Source organism: Teleopsis dalmanni, chromosome X, assembly GCF_002237135.1.
Source record: "Teleopsis dalmanni isolate 2A chromosome X, ASM223713v2, whole genome shotgun sequence".
In the NCBI taxonomy this organism is placed as follows: domain Eukaryota; kingdom Metazoa; phylum Arthropoda; class Insecta; order Diptera; family Diopsidae; genus Teleopsis; species Teleopsis dalmanni.
In genome coordinates this window covers 30388115-30406689 of record NC_051848.1, presented here as the reverse complement: position 1 = coordinate 30406689, position 18575 = coordinate 30388115, and the positions used below count along the sequence as shown (strand labels likewise).

The 18575-nt window shown below is 28.6% G+C and overlaps 1 protein-coding gene across 2 annotated transcripts in view; it reads right to left on the bottom strand.

Annotated features, from left to right (window-relative positions):
• The window catches only part of LOC119687515 (UHRF1-binding protein 1-like), a 71277-nt gene that overhangs the window by 23697 nt on the left and 29005 nt on the right, over window positions 1-18575 (bottom strand). For both annotated transcript variants that reach the window (XM_038101849.1, XM_038101848.1), the window contains exons 2-10: window positions 9310-9511; window positions 9031-9237; window positions 8342-8734; window positions 8119-8281; window positions 6789-6909; window positions 6318-6730; window positions 4503-4595; window positions 3321-4423; window positions 3091-3250 (exon numbers count right to left, since the gene is read on the bottom strand). In XM_038101849.1, coding sequence (XP_037957777.1) covers window positions 3091-3250; window positions 3321-4423; window positions 4503-4595; window positions 6318-6730; window positions 6789-6909; window positions 8119-8281; window positions 8342-8734; window positions 9031-9237; window positions 9310-9511 — 2855 coding nt within the window. The remainder of the gene's footprint in view (window positions 1-3090; window positions 3251-3320; window positions 4424-4502; window positions 4596-6317; window positions 6731-6788; window positions 6910-8118; window positions 8282-8341; window positions 8735-9030; window positions 9238-9309; window positions 9512-18575) is intronic.

Sequence of the window (18575 nt, the reverse complement as noted above, 5' to 3'; positions counted from 1 at the left end):
TATATATGCTTAGAATAGATAAAATCCCCAAAGTAAATTGTGGTGTGGTTAAGTGAAAACATGCAATTTTTTTTTTTTGAAAAAAAAAATATTTAAAAATATTTTTGAAGCAAAAAATATATGTTTTTAAAAAATATTTAAGTGAAATTCTTTTTAAAATTCATGGATATTGATTGTTATTTAATTAATAAAATTAACTTGTGCTAATGAATATCGTAAAGTGATTTTGTCGAAAAAATAAATTAATATTACAAATCGTTATCACAAACTACTCAGAGTACAGCAAAATTCATGTATACAAGACAATATTTACTTAATAATGACTGATTAAAGCTAAAAATACATATAATGACTGATTATAGATAAATACTTATAAATATATAGAAAAATAAATTTTATTTGTAAGTGCAAATTTTTAGTATTACATTAATTTTTTTTTTTAAATCATTTATATCTGGTATCAAAAAATTAATGCTTATATTGAAGTGTCCAATTTAAAGTATATTAAAATCCAAATATTTATTAATATAGAGATCTGCTTTCGTATCTGAATACTGGTTATAACTATTCTTATTATTTAATTAATGTTAATAATACTACAGTATTGACGAATATTTATAAGCATATTTGAATCTATGAATAGTTGGTATATATTTATATTTAAATATATATTTTTTATAGCTTGTATTCGAGTCTACGTTGATGTCACACAAAAAAAACTGCACTTCCAAAATTAATATAAGACCTAACGAATCCAGAACAGTAACAGAATATATAATAAATTGAACGGCTAAACACTTTGATAAAATTGGAAATGTTAGTAACACAACATTAGATGGCCTAAAGGAACAACCAAAGCTTATCCAAAAAGAAAGGTATCAAGGCACAACAAGAGAATATTTATAAAAGATACTATCATAAATTAACAATTTTACACTGCTATTAAATAAGTGTTAAGAAAAACTATTATAACATACAAAGAATAATTTGTATGTAACTGTATTGGCTCCATAAATCAATCAAGCAGTCGTTAAAATATGTATTTTAATAATTGAAAAGTTTAAGTTACAATATCACAATAGTATAATAAAATTTTTTATATTTAACAACTAGACCTTATATTTACGGTGGTTCTGAAACTTCGAAAAACTATGGACAGAAAAAAATAAAATTCAATTTTTTTAAATATATATCAAATATATCAAATATGAAAGTTTTACTGCTAATCAAATAAAACGCATTTAAGATTTTTTAAATTTGCCATGAACTTAATTATATTAATATTCGAAACTGAATTATTATAATGTATAAGAGACATTTTAAAAAAACACTATATACATATAAAAAATGAACACCCTCTTGTTTCCGTCAATAAAATTCAACTAATTGCAGTTTCATGTTTACAAGGTGGATGGTATTATATAGGTTACAACAACACCAAAACATTATTAATATAATTTAAGAATAAGTGAGTATTAAAAAACCGATTGTTTTTTAAATTATATAATCAAAATAATTTCTTTTTCATCTAAACTTTCAATTGTGTATTTCATTGTGTAACAGTTGTATACAAATTACATATATAATATGGAGAACATTGTATTATTTTGGTAAATGATTTTTAAATTATTATAACTAATAATATTCCATTTTCGGACGAGAATTTACAAATGAATGTTTGCATTTTAAGACTATTTTATAATACTAATTATTAAAAAATTTTTAATATCAGGTATAAATAATTTTTCTCGATCCAGACTAATTATCCAGTTACCACCTAATCGCACCCTTATTCTTGGCTCCATTTTATACATCCTCTCTTCTGTCATATTTTCTGAGCACACACCTTGTCCTAAGCCATGTATTCGTCTGATAATAATTTCATGTTTCTTTACAACACGAATTACATTTTATTTTATTTTTTAATTAGATAACTTTAGATAACTATAGATAACTATAGTCTAGCGGATAAATACAAACATATATAAATACATAATTAAGATTATTTTCTCATTTTGATTATGTTAATAATGCAGCACAATTTCGATTTTCCGTGTACACCTATTCTACAACAGATTTTAAAGGCAACCTTATTATAACACATTTTTCTTGTACACTATATGTCAATATAGTTTAGTTTTCAAGATATCGGGCTTTTAATTTGGAAACTACTAAATGCAAGTCACCGAGAACAAAAAGACCTTTATTTGTTGTTATAGGTTATTTGTATAATCAATAAAAATATATAAAAATAGTATATACAAGTTGACGAGTGTTATCGTTAATATCTTTAATGTAAAAAATGTTTACAAATTAAATACATTTAGTAGTAAAATATATCAGTATATGACGTAGATAAAAAAGAAGCTGAAAATAACTTAATTCGCTAGAATTTCTATTAAATGTATATATTTATCGTTTTATTGTTATTGTATTGCCAAATTGTTTCTTTGCTCTACATTTTTAATTTGTAACAATACTATAAACATTTTTATTATATCACTACCCTTAAGATGACCACAGTCGAAATATCTGTAACAATAAAATACATATTTTTGAAACTATATATAGATTATATATAGATAATTTATATATACCATAGATTACTTTATAATTATATTAAAATTATTTTTTTTATAATTTACTCTCCTTTATTACAGAGTAAATTAATTCAAATCACTTTTAATAAAATATACTAATTATTATTAATTTGAATTATTAGCTAAACCTTTTATATTTAAAAAAAGTGAGTCTATGAAATAAATGTAAGTGAATATTATATATATTATATGTTATATATATTATATACATATTTGCATTAAAACATAAACATATTTTCTAAATCAAAATATAGCCTAGAAAAGTCCAAAAATATGTTTCTGATTTTTAATATTTTAATTAAAATTATATTTTTAATTAAAGTTTTTAAAGCCAATCAAAAAGCGTACAAAAATTGTATTAAAAATAAATGACAAATATTTTTTGTAAAAAATATAGTAATAATATAAATACAATAAATGTGAAAGAAATTTTTGTTTTAAATAAAATACAACAAAATTGAAATGAAAAGAAACGAAAATAAATTCTTACTATTCATGTGTAAATCATCACCCAAACTAGCTGAATCTGGTAACACACTTTCAGCATCACCACCACTAGATTCCTTACCAGGTGTTGGTGACGGCATCACAAGCGTGATTTCAATTTGTGGTATCACACAACCAAAGACAATTGATTTTTTATTATTTTGCTGAAAGTGAAAACATAAGCACATTAAATAAATAATTTAAATAAAATTAAGATTAAATTTATGCTTTTACCTTTTGTAGTATACGTTCCGCATCTAATGACAGAAATGTAGACATTTCATTCATTTCTTCAGCTAAACGCAATAGGAACAAATATTGATAATGATCGATTTGTATACTAACTAAATTGGATATATGCGCTATAGCATGCATATCTGCTGTACGCTCTTTGGACACACTTGCACCACTACCAGCAGATAAACCATTCGAACACTGTGATTTTCTATCGGCACGTAAATCTTCTTCACTTAAAAATGGATTACGTGGTAAATTATTACTATTTGCATAATCCATGCGATAAATGTTTGTTTCAATGGATGAATTTTTTGCTGTTGACGTCAGTGAATCAGTACCAGCAGCTAAGGTAGCTGTGGCACCATCACCAGAATGTAACCATAAAGTTATAGGAACTGCGTCTACAAATGGTATCGATTTATTTGGTCCCAATGAACGTGCACCAAGAAAATCAACCCAAACTGGATCAAGCTTAATGCACCAAACATCACGTGGTTCTGACCACATGGCATAACGAGATAGATTTTGTGTTGAAGCTGATTTTGGTATAGAAGAATTTGAAGCATGTGGTATATTGCTGACATCCGAAGCAGCAACGTGTGATAATATCCGATCCGTTACTATGCACATGTCTCCGCTTGTGGAAGGAAAACCTGTGCCAAATACAAGTGAACCTTCCTGCAGCGAATGTAAGGCTTGTGCAAGATCAGCACGAGATGAACCCATTTCACGTATATTGGTTAAAGCAAAACGTGATATTTGTATTTGCATTATTTTAGGACGATCTTTCTGATTAGGCGTTTCTATTGATGACTCGATAACAATTCGTGGCATAATTGCTTCCACTTTTACATCCATGTACATTAACGATGGTTCTTGTTCCATACGAAATGTTTGTGAACCAGCAGATGCTGGCAATTGTGTACCATTTGAACCAATAGAAGATATTGATCCACGTTCTATTGACGCTGGTGAGCCAACACTCGTACGCAATAAGCTTTCGTGCAGATTTAAACCAAATGAATTTAACCATAAAATTGAACTTAAATCAAAGTGTACTTGAAGAGGATTGATGTGTACAAATATCTTGGACGGTGGTACTAACAAATAAAGTAAGTATTTATTAAAATAGATATGAGTTTAAAAAAAAAAAATATGTATATGAGTTTAAAATCTTACATGGAAATATAAAATCACCGGGATAGTAAAAATAAGTAAATTCTGCATGTATGATTGGTATATCGGCCGGAAAAGAATATCGATCTTTATCACCTAAAATCATTTTATTTAACATATTTATATAGTATATTTATATAGTATTTATATATTATAACAAAATTAATAAAAATATAAAAATTTATAAATTGAACTTAATTAAATCTATACTCTTTCATACAAAAAACAAAACAACAAAGTTAGTTTAAATTAAAAACTTTAGCATTATCTATATGACATTTGGTTTAACGAACAGTTCAAAACAACTATTACAAGGCAAATCCATGCAAATTATTTATATATAAATAAAATTAAAAGCTTAATATGATATGTTTATATATAATTATTATAAAGTTTTAAACATAAGATTTGAGTATTAAGCAAACAGAGATATTCCATTTCAGTTGGGAACTTTCAGTAGAAAAAAATGTAATGTTTTTATTTATTAAAAAAAATTTATTGTCTTATTAAATATAATTATACATGTATACCAAAATAACCATAAACAAATGCGAATTTTAAAGTTGAGCATTGAAGGAACTGAAATTCTATTTTTTATATACCAAAATTAACATTAAACAAATGCGAGTATTAGGGTTAAGGATTGAGGGACCCGAAATTTTATTTTTGAAAACTTATGTACTAATACTTTCTTTAATTTTGTTAACCACATTAGTACTTTTTGAAACATTAGTACAAGTCTTTGTGCTATCTCATATACTCCATTTTGTATATATAATTATTTCTAAACTTCAAGTATATAAAGAACTGAAATAGAATAATGTTTATAAATATATGGTAAAGACTGATATCATAACATAGGTTCCAGAGGCGGCTAGTCCTTTCGGGTTTCGATAATAAGTACAACATTATAAGTTTCTCAAATAAATATATATATCTATATATATATATATATATAAGAACTATGTTTAAGGAGAGTGATAACTAAATTTATAACCTGAGTTTGCACCTAGAGATTTCTATTTTATATATATTTTATAGTTTATAAACATCGAATATCGTCGACATTGTTTGATGAGTATGAAAACTAAAATTTTAATTTAAGTCTTTATTTGAAAATATATAAAACATATACACATATATGAAACTATAGTAAAAAGGTGAAACAATCGCACTGATAATAATCTTAAACAAACAACCTGCATTCAATTTTCATATACAAAGGTTTATTTTTATACGTAATTAAAAAGTAACATTGATTTCAAAATTTAATTTTAGAATTAGACTAAACTACCAATCAATTCTTGATGAAAAACGTATATTTTCAAATTCAAAGAACACTGAAATATACAAAAAATTAATAAAATGTAATTAATAATATGTATGAAGAACACTGAATATTAAATAATTCCGAATGAAGATACTAAATAAATATGCAACAAAAATAATCGATTTCTTAAAAGACAACCAACATTGGTTGTACATATAAAAATATAAAAATCATAAAGAACTTTTTAATCACCTGGTTTGGTCTTCCTTTTATGTTGTGCTACGTTAAAGTGATATCACAAAAGCAAGAAGTTACATAATATATTTAATATATATTTGAATAATATCACGGTTATATTTGTAGCGACAAAAAAAAGCATAAGTAAAAATTAGCATTAGTAAAATACGTAACAGGACAACAATACAATCATCATATATAATTAAATTTATATATATATATGAGTATGCATTGTACGACAAAGTGCACACACGCGATAGTTCCTATACATACAATATATGTTAACTATATTGAATATTACAAATATTTACCTGATATGAACTCCTTTGGCATTTGCTTTTTACCCGATGTTGTTACGCGATACAAGGTAAAATCCTCAATTCTTAGTATAACACAGGCACTCATTAGTTTAGCCAAATTATCCATAGTAGTTTTATGTTGATAAGAATGTATTGCTTGATTGCTAGGCGATGTATTCGAGCCAGTGCCAATTCCATTAGCACTTGGTGTACTACTACCACTTGATACCGGTTCACTACTATATTTGGAATATTGTGTTGTTAATGCACTTGCGTTTAGTGTTACTGGTGAAGCTGGTGTTGTACGTTCTAAAGGCGCATGTGTAGATGGACGATTTGGTTGACTTAAACTAAGTACTGCTTCACGAAAGGCATTTAATGATTCTTTTAGCCAAAGCGCCGGCGAGACAGATGCTTCTTTATATCTGTAAAAGCAAAAGGGAAAAAATTATATTGTTTATATGGTATACCAAAATTATTTACTTAGCCCAATGCATTCGATCCGATTTAGCTAAATGGTACGGATAATAATCGATTTGAAATGCTTGCACAGATATTTGTAAAGCGCCACCCTTATCCAAATCAGGATATCTTGAACGACCATCTGCAATAAATTATTGAAATTTTGTTTAATTTTGTTAATTGAATTTTATTTATATTATAAGCACCAAAAATTAAATTTGAATCGGTGAAATTTTTTAATATAATTTTTTACTTTGATTTGTTGACTTAATTGAAAAGTTTAAGCCAATTTTGTTGACAAATGGAAAGGTTTTTTTATATAAACCTATAAATTTATCCATATATACAAACTGCATTTCTATTTAATTTTGAGTAAAAGCAGAAACTTAATAACTCATACCAAAAAATGGTATAGCATAGAGAAATATGTAGAATTTTAAACAACAGCAATTAAACAATATATATGTTTTGAAGAACCAACAGATTATCAATATGAATAATATCAAAATAAAAAACGCCCAGCACAGCAAGGTAATATAGCCAATAACTTCATTTTCTACGTCTCATCATTTACACTGTCTATCAATCGCGGACGATGTTTTCATCTCTTCGAACAATGCGTGTAGCCCTGCAATAAAGGCATTAATTGTTGGTAACCGACAAGTAACCAGAGATTCGTGAGATTGCTAAAAGAATAAATCTATTGAATTCGACTGTTCATGATCATATGAAACTTCTAACGATATATGGATTCTTCATGTTCTTCGGAAAGAAATTGATGTTTGTGATTTGTTTTTCTTGAACTCGGAACAAGAAATGGATTGTCTACAATAATGCTCATGCACTGCAAAAGCCAATGTTTATAAAAAACGGTGATGCTATTTGTTTGGTGTAATTTAAAGCCACAGTGTTTTATTGGTTGAGACCTTACCAGTGTTTTAGAGAAGTAGTACCCTTTTGTATTGTTAAATTAATCCGTTGTATATGTTCTAAATTAATTGAATCTACAAATTTTTTTTTTCTGAAACATCTTTTTAACTATGTACAATAGAGTTAAGGTGTTTAAAATTATCGCTATTGCGGATTATCTATCTGTAATACGCAACGTGGGACCTATTCGTTAATACTATTATATGCTAACATTACTATTTTAAATAAATTAAATTAAAAAATAAATATTGCTGTACTAATTGAATATTCATTGTATAATATATAGGCTTTATTACAATAAGATACAACTTAATAAAATACTAAAGTAGTTTGGTTTTCCTATCGGGTGCAAAAAAGGTTCAGAAAGCTAATATACACATAATAATGATGTAATATCAGTTTATATATATATATATATCACCTCCTTCATCATCACATAAATGTAAATCGATCCGCTGACTGAAGAAATGATACGAAGTTTCTCTCACATCAAAGGCGTTAAACATTTTCTGAGCAGTTGTTGTGTGTGTCTCTGACTGGCGATTCAATTGCTGAGCAATTTGTGCTTGATACTCTGGTAATGTCTGAAAATCAATTGTATTGATAAAAATAAATTAAAAAAATATACAAATTACTATACCAACCTCAATTTTTTTGGCAGCTTTAGTCTTTTGAGTAGCATGAGTTGCAGCTTTTATTAAGCCCGATAATGAGTCAACGAAGTGTAAGGCTGCTTTCAACTGTGAATCAGTAAGTACCCATAACAAATCATCCAATATTAAAACTAAACGCGATGCTAGCAAGGAGCAATCAGATAAACGCTTTCGTATTGTAATACGACACCGCGCGTGATTTGTGAGTAAGCGCAGTGGTGTCAGTGACTTATCCTGTGTGGAACTGGCTTCAATTCGTACTGTTTGCCATGATAGTTCTTTGAATATGAGTATAATGCCTTTCTGTGCATCTTTGAGCCGTGTTAGACGCAAATCACCATTAGCCCATTTTGGTGTTTTTGACTCAACACGTATGCGAGACATCTAGAAACAGAAAACATTTTCAAATATTATCAATTAAATATAAATAATACAAATAAATTAGTCTAGAACAGAATCATTGTAAATAAAATACAACAAATGCTAAATAAATAAAATTATAATTAAATAGATGATCAAAATAAGTTTTAGATGTAGTAATAATAAAATTAAATTTAAGCTTTTAGTAAAAAAAATTATTATAAATATCAAATGTTATGTTCGGATTTTAATAAGAATGAAACGACCATAAATCAAGTAAGATTTTTGTTATTTTTATATAATTAAATTTTCTTATTCACCTGAACTGAGGCTGTGAACGCCGGACTTAAAAATTTTACATTCACCGTATTTACAATAATTGTGATGCCATCAACCACTTTGTGTATATAACTGTATTTACCCTGTGGCACCTGTGGTATGGACTGCAAACCGCTCGGTGAGCCGTTGTCTTGATTACGTGAGTTCGGTTCGCATGTTTCCACGGTTATATTTACTTCATCCAGTGTCTGTTAAGCAATAAGATAATAAAATATTAAATTAATTTTTAATTAGCTATGAAATATATTAAATTAACTTACCAATGTTATAGGCAAGCTTTTCAGCTTTGTCCAACTAATACGAAACGACACATGGTTACACCAGGCAGATGTTAAACGGAGCCAAGACGGCAGTTCGAGCAGCTCTGTCAGTACAGCTTCATCCAATTGCAGATTCGATAGTTCACCTTCGCCACGAAACGTACTCAAATTAATTTTGTCTGATGATAGATTTTTTGTATATCTGCAAATATAAATTCAGAATAGGAATTAATGTGATTTGATATGTGATACATAAGGCAACATTTACATGTTTTCATTATTATTTGACCTTTTTTAGTGATGTTAATTAATAGAAAATGACACTCTCAGAATAAAAGTTCTATACATGTTAACAGCATTTAAGTGTTTTGTTTAGGTATTAATATTTTTGTATTTACCGTTGCTATTTCCAATTTTCTTCACTACAGAACTTTTATATATATATGTAAACATTGAAAGCTCTGTTCCATTTGGTTTAGAACTGTTCGTTTAATAGAAAGATAAAAGAAGAGCAAGTGTGAAGTGCTTACCTTCAATAACATGATAATATAAAAAGACGTGCTATCTCCAACGATATATATGCGTTTCATTGCTTTTTTGAAGCGCAATAGTAGCACTATTGAGGCGCATGACTAACTGATAGGTTCATATACATTTCATGAACCGCACTGGCATAGTCATACTTTAGAACAACAATAACGCACCTAACAACAATTAGTGTTTAACTGGGAGGATGGGAGGGTAATCCATCTGTGTGATTTTTACGATTTTTTCGAATAGCGTCTGCAACGAAGAGTATCTTTAAGCCACGATGAATGTCATAGTTTAAGATTTACCAGTCAGCGTTGATGATAGTCCTAAGTATTTTTGATTGTAGCCTTTGCAGTATTTGTATGTTGGACTTGCATGCTGTGCCCCATATTTCGAAAGAGTTCATTTTTCACTGTTATTTTTGATTTTGAGCAGGGTAACCAGTACAATTGTCCAAAGCGACGCTTAATTTCATTACTTTTAGCTTTGATATGGTCTTTCCAAGTTAATCTGCTATATATAGTAATACCAAGCTAACTTGCTTTTGTGTGTGTGAAGACTTCATCATTATTAATTTTCATACGTTTTAGGTCATATTTTTTATTCGTGTAGATAACATGTACTGTTTTGCTTGTATTTATTTTAACTCCCCATTTGTTGCTTTTCAAAATTTTTATTAGCTGCAATTAATGCTGTGTCATCTGCAAAAGTTGCTATCAGACTTTGAGGATCAGAAGGTATCGGGATATCAGACGTTTATAGCAAGTAGAGTAATGTACCTAGTACGCTACCTTGTGGCACACCAGCTTTCATTTGTTTAAATTCGGAGATTGAGTCTTTAGACTTTGCATAAAAATATCTATTTTGTACATACTCTTTTGAGGTTATGAATGAAGAATATTTCTCTCGATTTAATTCAATATATAAATGTATAATAAATGTAAAATACTTGTAAACATATTAACATTAAAATACAAAATTTTATAATTAGTTTCGCTTTAAAATATAAGTTGGATCAAAAGTACTTCTTTTGAGATAATAAAAATAAGATTACGTATAAATAAGTACTTAACAATTATTTCCTTTCCTATTCCTAATGTGTACCCAAACTGCAGTGTATATATCCTCAAGTGTCCAAAGAGACATACATAAACTGATTCCAATTAACAGATTAACAGAGTAAGTCCCAGAGTAAGTCAAGGTGCAAAAGTTCTTAATCCTTGGTATAGGTTAGCATTAATTTGAATATATGGTTCTCTATCTCAAATTTTATTATTTTATTTGCAAATTTAAAAGATAAAAAATGAAAAACTGGTTTCTTGAAGTTTTGTAAAGATTAATAGGGAAAAGATTTTAAAAATAGTTAATACTTATGCAAAAAAAATTTAATACTTTAGAATATAAAAGTATTTTGAAATTGATTAAGATTTATTGCTTCCATTTTGCTATAGCATAAATATCTGTAAGGTAATTTGAATTAGCATGGCTTAGTATTATTTGCATTTATATCGCATATAATCAGAAATTCATTAGTGCAACAAGAAGGACTCTTTTCAAGCACGCAAGGATATAATTAGCTCTACTTCAGTTGACTCTGCAGAACACTGCAAGTATATTTCTCTAGGATTAAAATTTGCAAAATGCAAACTTATTCAATTGTGCAGAAATGTAAGTACAAGTCCTCATGCCATAAATACCAAAAGGAAATTATTCCAATAATAGAATTTGCATAACAAATTTTTAGTTATATATTTATAGATAAACCTTGTAAATGCAGTTAAAATTATAACAATTATAACAAAATAACGCATTAATAAAACATCCTACTGAAGTAAAAATATCAAAATATTATCACAGTTGGTGTTGGCGTTACAGAATTATTATAATTGCGTTTTTATTCTGATAATTGCTTTTTCATATTAAGCACGATTTAATATTGTATATATGTAGATATTTTTTTTTTTTTTTGTTTTATATTTACGTCACCAACAGCAGCAATTGCACTTTCACACAAAAATTACAATCCCATTACATAATTAATATCGAAGCGACCGCGTATCTGTTGGAGATAAGCTCAGAAAACAAGACATAATTACTTGCAGCAGCAAAGAAAAACCTAGTAAAATTTTAATTAATTTCATTGTATTTTATAAAATGAGAAAAATAGAACATAAGAGAAAAGAAAGCTTTTTTTCAATATATATTAATATATTTTAAATTTAATTTACAATGCTTTTTTGGCATTTTTGGAAGTGACAGCCGGTCTTAACAAAAAAAATCTTAAAATGAAGTCCTTTTTTATGATTGTATTCTGCACACGATGTTACAATGTTTTTACTCATCTTGCAATTTTGTGCTTGTTTACCATATATACAATACCATTTTTATTGAAATTTTCAAAACAAAAATATACCCCGATAAATCGAACACTTCAATAATTCGTAACAAACTGCTGGTACCTTTTGGTCCACTCGTTAAAAGGCAAAAAAGGTGTTTGAAGTAGTACTTGGCGGAAGAAGACGTAGAGGTAGACCGTGTTTCCGGTGGAGTGTTCAAGTTGAGGGAGCACTAACTGGACTTGATATACGAGGCTGGAGAAAGCGCGCACGCAACAGAGGCGTCTAGGGAGACATGCTTCGTCAAGCCGCAATTCGTTAACGGGTTTAGTCTAATACCATTAATCTGTTGCATTTTATTTTTCTATCTAAAGCTATATTTTTTAATATATTTCACTCATTTCTTCTCTTATTTTCGTTCTTTCTCTCTTTTTCTCTTGTAATATCATATCGTTGTGTCTTATATTAGTCATTCCTTTTATCCTAATGTGTTAATTATGTGTCAAATCTAAATAAATTAACTAAAATTTTTGTTGTTGTCTTTTCTTTTCTATTTGAACACCTTCAACTTTTAAATAATAAAAAAAACTACTAAAACTACATATAAACTACTAAAAAATTTCCATATACATACGAAATATAAGCATTTTAATAAAGTATACAGCACTTCAAAAAAATCTATAAAGTTAAAATCTAAAAGTATCGAATAATTTTTGTACTTTTTACAGAAGATATTCTTTATGTTAAAGCAATTTGAAAACATTTTCTCATTTATACCAATTTTTCTTATTCAATTCAAGAACTTTTTCTTTATTTTAATTTCAAAACATTTCAGTCCGCTACAAGGATAATTTTAAGGACTCCCCGCTGATGCCCACTACAATAGTATGGGCATGTGATGTGAACAGGTGGAATACGAATACATTCATTGCTTGAATTTTAAGTGAATTGAAGCAAATGGAAAACACGAACAAATACCGCAAATTATTATAAAATAATGTGCAACAGACGCGAGCGTACAAATATGCCAAGGGAAAGAAATTCAAAGCCAAGGGTCTCGGTCTCATGTATATAAGTAGACATCATCCTGACGGCTACATACCATATATAAACACACATAAGCGTCATAGGTTGATGTACGACGCTTCAGTAGTAATGTTTTTTTCGGGACAGTGCATGTTTACTTCAAAAGCTCAATCAAAATGAACATCAAATTGTTGCGCACTGAGCACCGCAACAAGTTGCACATGACAAGTAAACGAACCAAGCACAAAGCTGGAAGGCATTTCAACACAGATATACCAGGTGATATACCAGATAAAATAAATAAATGCTCTTTCGATTTGTACTGAATATGTTTATTTGTGCAGAGTACCTTTTCAACTGTAACTGTAAAACCATATACTCCTGCTTTATTAAAAGATATACTTGGAATTTTTTTTCATTATTATTTTTAATGTTTCACATTCTGTTAGATGCTCATTGGATTCTTTATATGTTATATTAATGTGCGCATACTTTCATCTGTTATAAACATTTACGTAGCTAATTTCCTTTAGAAAAGGTCAGAGGTAACAACTGCTGATGGAATTTTTTGACATGCTGTACCCGCCCGTAGGATATAACCACAAGTTGATGTACGTAATTTCTCAGCATATTTCTCAGTTCGCAACATTAAACGCATACAAATATTTACTACCGCATAACAGCATAGAAGAATGTACGGCAACAGAGATTTATATTGAAATTCCATCGATTGTGGGTTATGAATATTTATTATTTTATATTTATACTGTATACTTTATACTTCATACTTCATACTGTAAGAAATAAATTTCTTAATTAAATAATTTTTAATAATTTAACATAGCCGTAACTGTGCTCAATTTCTCGTGTTTCTATCATGTCTATCTTTAACTAGGAGCATATCAAAAATCCTTCGGGCCTCTTTTCATATCGACCCGACTAAACTGGATAACGCAAAGTTAAAGATTTAAACAAGTTTATAGAACTGTCAGACTGGTGGTTGATCTTTACCTAATGATGGAGTTGTTGCCTTTTTGGACGAATTGTCGTATACTGACATTTAGTAAATGTATGAAAAAAAGCCTATCCTGTGGTACCACAACGGATTATTATATGTGCAAAAGTGAGTTTTCTTGGGTACAATGCCACAACTCCAACCTAACCGAACCTAACCTAATATAGCCGTAAACGTTACTAAATAAAACTTTACTAATTGTAAATTTACTCTTTTCAATTGATTTTAAAGTAATTAAATTTGGAATCGAAATAAACATATGTATATTATTTCACAACAAATAAAAAAAAACCAAAAATTTATCTATTGTGAATTTTGCACATAGACTTGTCACAATAGTTTCATTTCCTCATTAAATAAACTAACTTCCAACAATTTCACTGGTTTGGTCACATCGTGATGATAGATAACAACGCACCCAGCGAAAAAGGTTTTTGAAGCGGCAGTTTGGGAAAGAAAACTTGAGGAAAAACCGTGGCTTGATACACGAAACTGGAGTGGGCAGTCTCTGATGTCTCTTAACAAACAAAACTTACGCTTTATAGGTTGTTCATTCTTTTTATACTTCTGTATGAAGGAGAACCATGGACGTTAACACAGAATAATGAAGCAATACTGGGAGTGTTCGAGTGAAAAGTTCTTCGTAAGATCTTTGGTTCAATCCGACTTCACGACGACTACCGCGAGCTGTACGAGGTTTATCACGACATTGATATAATTCAACGAATTAACATCCAGCGGCTTCGCTAATTTGGTCAGCAATTCGTGAGAATAGATGACGATGCTTAAGCGAAAAAAATATTTGAAGCAGTAGTTGGAGAAAGAAGACGTAGAGGTAAAGAATGTCGCCGGTGGGGTGATCAAGTTGAGGAAACACTAACCGAATTTGATGTACGAGACTGAAGAAGGCGCTGCATAGACATACTGCATCAAGCCGAAACAAGATAACGGGTTGTTATGACCAAATAAGTTAAGTAAAAGATACAGATATAGCACAAAGCCAGGCTCTGAGAAGACTTTTCAAAATTCCATGGTACAAATGACATCCTCAGGGACATCAAGATTGATCCCATCAAAAAATACATAAAGGATAGAGCCCTGAAATTATTTGCGAACCGCGTTAACAAATCTCCTCGCGTTATGGTTACAGGCTCCTCGGAGAGGTATGCAGATCTGAGGTCAATTATTGCTTAGTCTGATGAAGTGATAAACAATAATCTAGTCAAGGTGTAACGAGGGGTTTTGAAAATACCTCGAGTTAAAAAAGAGTATAAGTGCTTAAGTGCATTAGCTCAAAACAGCTTCAACACAATAATATAGTAAATCTACTAATTATGTTAAACTAATTACTCTCATTTTAAAATTCTTTCCAATTTGGTATGACCTGAGGTCTTAAATGCTGACTGTAGTGTTATCATATTTTTTTTCTTTATTTCCCTAACGCATTTATTATTGTTGAGCCTTAATAATTTGCTTAAGGGAATGTAAACATAATATAAATGTACAAAAAATTAATATTTTCTTTACAAATTTTAAGGAAATTATATAAAATATAACTTATTTACATACATACGGATTTATGGTAAAATATTAATACTAAATATACAATTGCAGAAATGTAATTATTTTTTTTCATAAACTAAGTCCTTTAGCATTAGTACAACTAAAATTATATAACGAATCTCAACCACACAAAATATTTGTGAAAGTATATTTCGAAGCTTTTGTCCTAGAAATTTTTTATCTTTCATCTGTAAAATTAATTTATACAAATTACTTTTCCTTTCATCTCAATTGGTTTTCAAATTTATATAACAGGGAAAGCTCATTATGAATTTTAACAAAGCTGTTACTGCCGGAACATTTCGTTTCTCAGCAGCTTAGCAGCTCATCACTTCCCACATCTTGCCATACATCCATACTTTTAAGGTTCAGAAGAAAGTGAACTTTCTTTTCAACTACTTAAGGTCTTAATTTTTCAACCCAAAGTCAATATTTTGATATTTGTTCACCTAACAAGTTACTTAAAGGTCCCGCTGTCACTTGACTGTTGATGCCTTTGTACTTTTTATGCTACTCCATTGCAAACAAGAATTTGTGTTCTTTTTTCTTTATCATAGATGAAAAAAAGGAGCAAGAAACCCATTAAAGATACGTTGACTGTGTTGATTCGTAATAGCAGATACCGCACAGAAATAACAAAAATAAATAAACAAATATAATTTTTTCTATATATTTATTTTTGGTTTTTTTTTTTATTTTTTTTTTTTGTCATCCTCAGACAAATTTATTCTGAGTTTAACATTTACAAAAATGAGGGAACTGTAAACTTTTTTTGCTTAAAAAATTAAAATTCAAACAAGTAAATTTTATGAAAAAAAAGCACACAAGATGTGAGGGAAGCTGATTAATTCTTTGAAAATATAATCAAAAATATATATTATATTTCAGCAAAACCTTGCAATATATTCTAATGAATTTGTATAAAATTTGCGGCAGAATATTATTTGCAAATGGTCAAATCAATGGAGTTGCTATATAATAATTTTTTAGATAATTTTTAAAATCAGTTCTCTACAATATTGAACGGTATCTGTTGGGCGAAGAATCTACTTGTCTGATAGAATTTACTATTGAATGTAATAAATAACTTCAATATTCTTCTTGTGTCTTTGTCATTATGTTTAAAATAAAAAATCACTCAAAACTCCTTAACTTTAAAACTTAGTTTTGTTTACTTCTTTTGGCACATTTGTGGCAATACCTCGAAAATTATGTCAAGTTCTTTCAAAGAACCGAGAGTTTGAGAATTGTTCGCATAATCACGACTGTTTCTCATTCAGTGGTGTTACTCACGATTTTAGTGACAAAATCATTTACATCAACAACACGTAATATTGCAGTCTAAATCCTAGACCTGCTGAAAAGTCATTTCCTCTACATCCATATCTTCAACTTAACCCAAAAAAACACATATTGGTAATCAAATTGCTATAGCGATCAGACTTTTTGATTTGTATCATAACTTCGTCATTGTCATTGCAGCAGTTTGTAGTTTTTTGCGGATTGAAAACAGTTCAATATTTACTATTGGATTTTCACTGACCCAGAGTCGACAATTTTGTTTACTGACATATCGATCATCATCCTAACGAGATAAATCGGTAAATGCTGTGGGCCATTGTAAATAAATATATTCCGATTACTGACTAACATCATAAATATTTTTATATTTGCTCTAATTTCGTTAAGTTTCTACACAATTTTGCCAAAAGTGTGATCAAATGGACGATTATATCGACTATAACCTTCTTAAAATCATCCTTTATGTAGTCAGTTGTCACAATTCTAATATGCTTAGCAATTGTTAAATTACAGATATTGTTAAATAACAAACACTAAACTAAGCACGAGATGCCGTGGATAACAGTTCTGTTTAATATATGTCACTGTAACAGGGCTTCCAAATTAGAATCACGAAACCCCTTTTTAGTAAAGTTAACAAAATTGCTTATTTCCTTTTAACCTAAGGTTAATCTAAATCTCATGTCAAAAAAAAAAAAAATTAAAAATCTATTTTTACTTCAAAATAAAAGCATTTATTCTAAGAGAATTTTTTCATGAATTGGTAATTTTATTAAATATTAAATCGTTTTGTTTTGAAAAATTATTTATAAACTATTTTTAACTTCTTGTGTATTAGAAAGTCAGTCCTCAAAAAAAAAAAAACTCTTCAATTTAGACAATTTCCATATTAAATAAATATAAACAAACCTCTCAAGTATAATAATACAAATATTTTTGCGAAAAAACTTGAGTGCGTAAAAAAAATAAAAATTTAGAGAGAAAATCTACTTGAATTTTTAAGTAATTTTCAAAAATTATTTTTCTTTAAATTTTTTAGTGAAAAAGATAGAATAATAATAACAAATATGACTTAAAAAGGAAATTTGTTCCTGCGCCTGAGTGACCTTTTTATGCCACATTAACGTTAAATAAAATGGATAAGATGAAAGCTTTAAGAAAATAAATTAAGTTTTTTTCCCATTTTCCACATAACTTAAAGCATAAAATAACTCAAAATAAGTCAAAATAAATATATAAAATAAAATATCTAGAGTGAAGTATCTGAACTTAACTGTATCTGGATAAGCAGTGCCAATGGGGAAAAATTTCGTATGCCACGCATTAAAATGCGTATGAGTGTTTGACTTTGAAGTGGATAGAATGATGTTAAGGCGATTATATTTCGGTCTTCGATGTACTTGTGAAGGTATATTGCAAAACTATTTTTCATAAAGTATTTACTTATATATTTATATATATATATATCATAATATTTATAATTTTTTATAAAG